Here is a 10,252-nt window from a genome sequence, read left to right on the forward strand (position 1 = left end):
AACATAAATTTATGTCATCACTACACCACTCAAACATGTTCTGGAGAGGGTCTGTAATCTCTGATTTCTCTTTCTTGCTCAGGTGTTTTGGGGGGGTGGGGGGGGGGGGATGTGGGAGAGTGTTCAGCAGTAAATGCGGAAGTGATCTCCATTGTGGTAAATTATTTCTACATGTTATTAGGTTCCTGGAAGAGGTCGAACACATATCATGCACACGCACACAAATACAGGAGACAACAACAGATGTTGACCTCAGATACATACAGCCACTGAGCTTGGGGGAAGTGACGTACATTTCTGTGGTGCTCAGGAAGCTAGTGGTGCTATATTATGACATCACTTTTCTCTCCGCACTCAGCAGCACACTTAAGGAGGAAATCATTTCTCTCCATCGATACGACCCGATGGGGTTTATCTGTGCTCTCCACTTTTAAAGGCTGAGCATCAAACACAGAAGCAGCACATACCATTTTTTTAAGTCTTTGGTGTTATTCAGTCAAAGTTCGGACCACTAACCTCCCAGACTCAGAGCGGACGGTCTAACCACTACGTCACCGAATCTAGTTGTTGATTTAATTCTAAATATAGTCGTTTGAGCCGAAAACCTATAATACATGATTAAAGTCTTTATAAAGATGTTTTATTATGAGAAGGACATTGTAGGCTTTCAATATATGGGGGTTCCGGTGTACGTATAAACTACAAAGCCGATATAAATGTATTATATCTCACTGGGACCAGCATAACACTTCAATAAAAGGAGTTTCTTATTATGTGGGAGTGTGTTGGGCAGAGGATTTACTGTAATATCTGATTGTCTCATTACTGCTTTGCAGAGCCCACAGTCAGCATGATGGTGTCTGCTTATAACGGAAGGCTCTTTGGAAACAACCCGTATGACCTTCCTCGCAACAGCCATGTCCTGGCCCACTATGACTTACTTCCTGGAAGACTGCCAGGCTCCATGCAGATGCCGGCCGTGGATAGGAAAGGCGGCATGGATGGTGTGACTGACCGAGTGTAGGGAACAAGTATTACCCATGCAGTGGAATGCACCATTTCTTGTTGGAAAACCAATATGCCTTTGGTGATGCAACTACATACGACCATTTTCTTGAGCCATCTTTCTAACCAAATGGCTTCGATGTTGTGGATGCAAGCGGTGCTACATAGAATGCCGAGGCTTGCAGTCAGTAATCACCCAGAGTCGATACAAAGTATTATTTGGACACGATAGTGCTGACCAGTTATTATTGCAGACATTTTTTTTTAAACTTTTGTTTTCTCCCTGGGTGATCAATTTTTAGGAGAGTTTTTATCAGCTGCAAACACCATTGTCAGCAACATTGTAAATATGTTAAACCTCTAATCATAGCGTGTGATCAACAGCACTTCCAATGGCTCGTTTATTTATTTTTGTTGGGCATTTTGACCGGTTCACATAAGCATACATGAGTGACGACAACAACAACCATCAACATTTAAAAAGATTTTTTTCGTTTGCATTTTTTATTTCATAAATGCTTGATAGGAAATGATCGATCCTAGCCTAGACATTAGAGACAATGGGGAACGGTCAAGTCAGAATTCAAAGTGCAGCCTCTACTCTATTTTTACAACATTAACCACTTTTGACAATACTGTACGGTCCAAGATCAAAACCATGAACACATGGAACAGGTAGAGAAACACTGGATGGGTGAGCTTGTTTAAAAAACAAAACAAAAAAACACACTGTCGTTTAAATGCCAGATATTGACTTCTGGTTTCAGCAATTGTAAATACTTAAGTTTCCTTAATTTCCCCGTCCATCAAAAACTACAGGGTACACCTCAAAGTACATTTCTGATGTTTCCCATGGTTGAACACGCTGTTTCTGTTGCACACAGAAAGGATTTTGCATGTAAAAAAGAGCAACTATTTAAATTGCATTTAAATCTGTACATAGGTGAGGGGATTATCGGAGCAAACACCTTAAAATACCTAAATAACAGCGAACCATAATGAGGTGGAATAATTTGGGGAACTGTGTAGATTGAAAACTGAAGGCAGTACCACCTAGCCAAGAAACTGAAGGCAGTACCACCTAGCCAAGAAACTGAAGGCAGTACCACCTAGCCGAGAAACTGAAGTCAGTACCACCTACCCAAGAAACTGAAGGCAGTACCACCTAGCCAAGAAACTGAAGGCAGTACCACCTAGCCAAGAAACTGAAGGCAGTACCACCTAGCCAAGAAACTGAAGGCAGTACCACCTAGCCGAGAAACTGAAGGCAGTACCACCTAGCCGAGAAACTGAAGGCAGTACCACCTAGCCGAGAAACTGAAGGCAGTACCACCTAGCCGAGAAACTGAAGGCAGTACCACCTAGCCAAGAAACTGAAATGTCAGTTGGTAAGGTTCAAGTCTGACTTTTCGATACTTGAGTGGTCTTCATCTGGGACTATGCAGGTACCATGGGGGAGGAGGCCTCCCTCTCATATGCAGCACACGTTTGCTGGTTGAATCAGTTGCTGTTCCGCTCATGCAGTGCCCGCTGTAGGTTAAAGCAGGAATTTGTTCAGGGTGCCGACGATCGCTCACCTACTCTTTGTGAAGGACACCATGCGATATTTATCGTTAGCTAACTAAAGCTGGCAGATGGAACACTCATTTTAACAATATCCATCCGAGGGATGGTACCCACATTGATGAATTGCGCTGCTTGCGAAACACCAGGATGGCAGTTTATAGCTGGGGCAAGATTCAAACCCAGGCTAGACAGCTCAGTTGTGTGCATACCTCTAGGCAATCCTGCCAGCTCAGGGAATAGGCATGACCACTGTCCATGACAGCTCCGGATGATAACCACTCAGTGATCAAAAAGTTGGGCCTGAACCTTGCCTACTGGGGGCAGTTATACTAGTTGGTGATGACATTCCGTTTTGAATATGGATTTTCTAAACTAAACCACTTTGTGTATTGCTGTGCTTATAAAACATCGAGCTATATCAAGATCATATCTATCTTCCAAACCTTTCCAAGCATATTAATTAATACAAAATTAGCATTTGTTATAAAAGACTGATTTTGAAGGTTCTTTTTCCTGATTTCTGCAAAAGACAAGTAGTTGTTAAAATTTTTGAACAAACGATGATCCTGATTATTCAGTTCTACTTCACAACCTCATCGAGTTTGTGAAATCAAGTTTACTCTGGGTACTCTTTCAGGATTTTTATTTTTCATTTCCACTTTCTAAAGTAAAAAGGGTTGTACTATAATCGCGAATTGTACACAATTCCCCAAAACTACTGATGCATGTTGTTCTGCTTTCCCTGAAACCTTCCATTATCTCTTCGCTACTTGGCATCTGTACACTGCAGGTACACTGATGCAAATAAAATGTGTATAGTATATATAGTGTGAATGTTAAGTTGTATGATAACTGTAATGTTATTCTTTCCTGAATGATAGTCCAACTAAGTGTTTTATGTCTTGTTTTATATATATATATATATATATATATATATATATATATATATATATATATATATATATATATATATATATATATCTGTGACGGTGGCCATAAAATGTTTTTCCTTGATCAAAAGTTTGATTGGTGTTTTCCAAAGCAGTGATTTTTTTTTAAAGCATTTAAAACCTGAACATGTGTTTAAATATTTACAACCTAAATGCTTTTTGGGAATCTGAAAAAAAGCTAAACATTTATTGAGGTAATGTATTTGAAGCTTTAGCATTTATTTAAAATGCTTAAAACAGATACATTAAAGAATATGAAAGGGTAATTGAAACTTTTAAAACCAAAACGTTTTTCAATTGATAATAACCTAAATATATATTTTTTACACTTTACAAAACTTGGCGTAACTTATGAAACAAATCATATATTGATGTCGGAGTTCCAATTAATCAAATGGTAGACACTTGATGTAGAGCCAGAGCTGCCGAAGCAGTTCCTGGGCAAAGGTTATGTTAGGTGGTTTGTCTTTTCTTTCTGGGCAGTAAACCAGGACAGAAATTTGTAATTGTTCAGGGTACGGGAAATAACTCGTCTACTCTTCACGAAGGATGCTGTCGGATCTTTAACATCCACCAAGGATGAGTATATGCTTGGTGTTGGCTTAACGGTTGAGGTGGCTGGCTTGAGATCTTAGGGTCCTAAGTTTGAGCCACTGTCATGCCATTGAATTAACAACAGGTGGTTTGATTCAGCATGACATCCTTCCGAGGTTGGCAAAATTAGTACCAGCAGACTGGTAATAGAGGGCACTGCATTGGTGGTGCAGCCGTGCCCCCAGAAAATGATGCAAACAGCAGCCACAGACTGCACACTCACCACCACCAAGGACCAGTACTAGCAGACGGGTCCTTCGGGCCTGTGGATGGGGAACACACTGATGCCTCGCCTTGCATGCAGAACACCAAGGTGACAGTTTATAGTTGGGTCAAGATTTGAACCCAGACGAGACAGCTCAAAGGCGAGTACGCATTCCTCTAAGCTATCCTGCCAGCCTGTGCAGGTTCAAGATGCATAAAAATAGCTATTATTCAAGTCCTCAACAGTATTGTCTGCAAAATATTGCAGTTTTAAAAATGAATGATTTTCTTTGGGTGGGAGTTTGGGGGTGCCGGCGTTACATTGTACACTGTATAAATTGATGGTGTTTTACAGTGACCTGTTGTAATTTACCCAACTTACACAACAAATAAATGTCAGTTCCGAAAATCTTAAAATTTATTTATCAGAATTATTGGCAAATCCTTTGGTCATCAATATTTTCTTCACGAAACACCATTAACTGGCGATTTTATGTCATATTCATGCACATTTCCCATATTCGTTTGTAAATATTGTATGTTTTAGAAGGGGGGAGGAGGGGAAGGGATGAAAATATGGAGAAATTGGAAACCATCAAATTAACAGATTTTTTAGGCTAACAAACCAAAAACAAAATACCCATCCAAGTTTTACTGATGTAAAATAACATCACGAAGAACATAATCTCGTATTACAAGAACAAACAAGAAATCCTCTTTAAATGCAGTGTTAGTTAACGTAGCTAATAGGGAATCAAATGTAAATTCTCATTAAATTACTTTGCAAGCTTATATTATTAATTATTTCTGTGATAACCCCAAAGCAACTTTGATGTAAACTAATTTATTCTTAAAAATAAAAAAAACAGTGGGGAAAAAAAACAACACCAAATTGACTCAAAAATCAAGAATTTATATAAAGTGAAGGTGGCAAATTGATGCATTTTTAAAAAACAATCAAATGTTTTTATTCCACCAACTTGGCCATGCAAACTGGAAAAAGAAAATCCCCACACAACTGTCACATGCAACCCGCATGATCCTTGGATCTTTAAAATGTACTTTTCCTGATTAAAAATAAAGAAGTTTTGAGACTAAAAAGTTTGAATTATTCTTCAGTTCAAATGTGTAAATTGAATGTTTGAGCAGAAACTTATTCAATGAGGATTCCAAGATCAAATGATACGATGATTATTGGAAAATTCCTTTGCAACACGATGCCGTGTGCTTTTTGTAATAAGGTTTGTGTTTTTCAGCACAGTGTTATCTTTTGGAATGCGGTGTTTATATATGCTTTAACATTTTGAGGTATTGGGAAGCGTTTTTTTGTTTGTTTTTTTGCAGCATTGCAAAAATGTTGCTCAATGTCTGTGAATGTTTCAACTCACATTTGGTAAAGTGTCCAGTTTAGCAAACAAAGAATTTTGAACAAGTTACAGCGTCAAATTTGAAGGCAACATTATTTTTCTAACAAAAACCGAATGCAGTCGGGATTCATGAAGAAAGGGGAACCTCCTTTGTGATGAGAGTGTATATTTCAGAAACAACGTACTCGAATACATTATCCGAATTTACAACAAAGTGGAATTCATCCTCGCCTGGGGGTTCCAATGTTTCGAACTGTGATTCGATGAGACTCGTCGGCATGAAATGTCCCTGCCTCTGACCGAGTCGCCGGGAAATGGTTTCGATTGAGCTTTCCAAGTGTACAAATAAAACATTGCTTTTGTTAAAAGAACCTCCCTGTGTTTTTGCTCCTGCTTTTGGAGAGTCCACCTGCAGTTCTTGTGTGAGAGCTTCTCTGTAAATCCTTTGAAGAGCCGAGCAGGCCATCACTACGTTGTCATTTCCAGAGTATTTCCTAAGGAAACAAATACTTCACCAGTGAGTATCAAAGGCAATTGGGCTGACATTAAATGGTAACAGAATTACATGATTTGATGTTGAGAAGCTGATGGTTTTTCCATGGACTTGAGTGCAGAGTTCAGTAATGGCTCAATGTTTGCTTTGAAAGCTTGGTCCAAATGACTTTGTATTGCACACAGTTTTTAACAGATCAATACCCATGCGTATAGTGCAAAGTGGGGCTAAGCAAGTGTTTCACACTCTGTCTGTGACAGTCGTCAGACAGTTTATGATTGAGGAACTACTTAATTTCAATTGAATTTTATATTTTGAACACTAGAACATGAATATATAATTTAGTAGTACTTTGGCCCTGAATTTGGCAAATTATACGGGATCTCGCCCTGAGCACGCATGTGCATAGCGCAGTAAAACAATTGCTTCATTCTGTGACAGTCTGGGAGTCAAACAAAATTTTAAATCATTCCAAACAGGCAACTTACTGGTGTATGTGGGACAAGGCTATAACATCTCTCCTACGCCATCTGCAACTGTCACATGACACCTTGGTCATGGCATGCAACTGTCACAACTGTCACTGACCAATTCATCCTACCAACGGTGGAGTTCACGTGGCGATTCTCACACTTCTTCTTCACTTCACCATCTGCCGTGACCAAGGCGAGTGGATTATCGCCGAAACATCAGCTCTACCGCACCGACTGGTAGGTGCAGCTTTTTTCAATTGTAAACTTTTACTGTTAGGAAACTTACTGCTTTTGGAGACATCATAAAGGAAACAAACAACAGACACGAAAAACTAATTTAACGTGTTAAATAATGTGGTGTAAAAGAGGATGCGTCAATGGTGATAAATTCCCAATTCAACGTTTTTTTCTGCAGCCTTTACAACTTTTATTTTATTTCAATTGAATTCCATATTTGAACATTGTAGAACACAAATCGACTTGTTTGTACTTCCAAACCCTCCAGTTTAGCAGTACTTGGGCAAAATTTTACGCTGTCTCAAGCAATCTAATTTGCAGCATGCTCTGAAGGTGGGGTAACAGCGAGATTCTGACAAAATGGCAGCACGATGCAATGACAGAGCTAACTTCGTTCAAAAGTTATGTTTGTTTAGTGCATATTTTTCTCAATGATCATTCCAAAAATCATCAATTTAGCCGAGAAGAGTTTGCAGAAGGTTCAGCTCTGAACTGTTCTGTTTGACCCATCAGATTTGTTTGGTTAACGACGCGCCTGTTATTCAAAGTTCACGACATAGGTATGATAATTATAGATCATGCTTGGAAATGCAAAACAAGAGATGAAAAGACCCTTCCCATTTCCTTTTTCTCAAGACTGCACGGGGTAAGGTGTTCTATGAACTCTCGTTGTATTTTGTTAACATGTTCCAGTCTGTTTTCAATGGGGATGGGGTGCGTGTGATTGCCATTGTGAATGAAGTGCGGCACTTGGCCAAAGTGCCTGGATTTACCTCCTGTGTTTCTGCCAGTGATTGGACATAATCTTACTACAAGTTTCATCGAAATGAATAATTCTGTTAAGGAGGAAGAAAACCCATTAGATTAGGAAATAACGAGCAATCTGGCCTCTTCAAAACAACGGATTTCAGGTTTGCAGTGAGCATTTCATCATGTGAGTTGCTTCTGGTCCTACCTTTACCTTGCCTTGTTTGAACAGGATTTCGTGAGGAGGTAGGAAGGAATTATTTTGGTTGTTACGTTTACTAAACCATTTTGTACACTAACGAAAACAAGCGTGTATTTAAAAAATGTACAATCAACAAATCACACTTGTAAATATTAGGGTAGGTAAAATTTGTTGCACATTGACCATTTCTAGACCCATATGTCATAATCGATATATTTTTCACACTGGCTTCATGCAGGCATTTATTTCCATTTATTAAATTATATATAGAAGAGATTGTATATCTCCATTCCATCTCCTGAAACCCACCCACATGTGGGGATACCAAGCAAAAATAACTTACATGCATAAACACACACACACACACACACACACACACACACACACACACACACACACACACACACACCCTAGCAGGCATGTAAGACGTCGGCCATTATAGAGCTGGCAATGTTAGTGTGACGAATAGCTCAGTGAGCTGTCACTGCGTCAGCATTGAGGTCCCTGGGATGTCAAGATTTTTTTCACATCAGCCCCACATGGGAATTCATTCAAGTTTATGAAATTATTTATATATATGTATGTATGTATGTATGTATGTATGTATGTATGTATGTATATATATATATATATATATATATATATATATATATATATATATATATATATATATATATATATATATATATATGTATATATATATATACTGATATTATTGATATATGAGGGGCAGTCAATAAATAACCTTAAAATATTTTTCACAACTTGTTTATTGCATGTACGTGTGTAACAACTGTGTTATTTTTCAACATAATCTCCATTGCATTCAATGCATTTTTCCAGCGCTTTACTAAGGCCTGGATTCCTCTAGAAAAAAATTTTGGCTGCTTGTGTAGCCATTCGTGCACCGCCTCTTAGACCTCTTCGTCAGATCGGAAAGCATTTCCACCAAGCGCCGCTTTAAGTAGCTCAAAGATGTGGTAATCCGAAGGGGCAACGTCTGGTGAATAGGGTGGATGAGGAAGACTCAAAATGCAGGTCCTCGATTGTTGCAGCTGTAGCGCGGGCAGTATGGGGCCGAGCATTGTCATGCTGCAGCAAAACACCGGTAGTGAATAGTCCATGATGTTTTGATCTGATTGCTGGTTTCAGATGATTTGCAAGGAGGTCGCAGCATGAGGCACTGGTGACTGTGGTCCCTCTGGGCATGTAATGTTCTACAAGTGGGCCTCAGCTATCACAGAAGAGCATCAGCATCACTTTTCCAGCAGCTGGCTGTGTGCGGAATTTTTTGGGCTTTAGTGAAGATGAAGGGCGCCACTCTTTGCTTGCCCTCTTCGTTTCTGGCTGAAAGTCGTGGACCCAGCTTTCATCCCCTGTCACTATGTGCTGTAAGAAAGCGTCCCCTTCTGTTTCGTAACGTCGCAGAAGTTCTTCACATGCGTCCACTTGCCGTTCTTTCATTTCGGGTGTGAGTTGTTGAGGCACCCACCTTGCAGACACTTTACGGAACCCCAGCATGTTGTGAATGATGTGGTGTGCTGAACGATGGCTAATGTTCAATTCGGAGACCACTTCATCCAACGTAATGCGGCGGTTTTCCCTTAGCCCGCACTCAATTCCTGCAACCATTTCTGGTGTGTCGGCTGTATGAGGCCGGCCCGAGTGAGCAGCGTCTGCCACACTGGACACTCCACTTTTAAACTTCCTGTCCCAGTCATACATCTGCTGCAGCAATAAACATGCGTCACCATATTGCATCTTAATTCTGCGATGGATTTCACTGGGATTCACACACTCACTTCCCAAGAAACGGATGACAAAACATTGCTCCTCCCTGGTGCATGCGTCTAAGGGAGCCGCCATGTTGGAACTGCTCTACTGACGACATACGCGCAATGTTGCCGGATCTAAAACAGGAAAAACATGACTCTTACCCATAGATATAAGATATGTCGTTTACAACTACACACATTACATTCTCGAATCTATATCGCCATTTTAAGGTTACTTATTGACTGGCCCTCATATATTCAATAAATTTGGATTTGAGATCAACAGGTGAATATGAGGCAAGAGTACAGAAAGTCAGCTTTTATTTATTGGTATGCCTATGGATATATGTTTTGCCATTATAGAACAACAGCACTTTTAATGTTCAGCCCCCCATTTTAGATAAACATGCGTACATACATCCCCCCACCCACGTTACACCCATTATTACACTATCCCGATAAACGGGTTTCACCTTACCTTAATGCTTCATTCATTGCCTTCAGCCACGGAGCTCTGTCCTATAATTGTGCACAAATGTGGATACATTAGATTAAATAATTGTGCAGTGATGCCATTCTAACGGTTTTGGATGCATGGGGCCTCATCAATCTGGCTTCACAAGTGCTTGAACCCCACCT

General features: G+C 39.8%; 2 protein-coding genes across 2 annotated transcripts in view; one reads left to right on the forward strand and one right to left on the reverse strand.

Annotated features, from left to right (window-relative positions):
- Positions 1–1,024, forward strand: part of MEGF10 (multiple EGF like domains 10) — a 314,701-nt gene extending 313,677 nt beyond the window's left edge. Inside the window, exon 24 of the mRNA XM_068109104.2 lies at positions 837–1,024. Coding sequence (XP_067965205.2) covers positions 837–1,024 — 188 coding nt within the window. The remainder of the gene's footprint in view (positions 1–836) is intronic.
- A 3,691-nt stretch (positions 1,025–4,715) lies between these two features.
- Positions 4,716–10,252, reverse strand: part of IDNK (IDNK gluconokinase) — a 33,920-nt gene continuing 28,383 nt past the window's right edge. Inside the window, 2 exon segments of the mRNA XM_068107974.2 lie at positions 4,716–6,180; positions 10,092–10,132. Of these exon segments, the coding sequence (XP_067964075.2) occupies positions 5,814–6,180; positions 10,092–10,132 (408 nt within the window). The 3' untranslated portion in view covers positions 4,716–5,813.

This window comes from Myxine glutinosa, chromosome 2 (genome assembly GCF_964187855.1).
Source record: "Myxine glutinosa chromosome 2, kmMyxGlut1.1, whole genome shotgun sequence".
NCBI classification, from domain to species: domain Eukaryota; kingdom Metazoa; phylum Chordata; class Myxini; order Myxiniformes; family Myxinidae; genus Myxine; species Myxine glutinosa.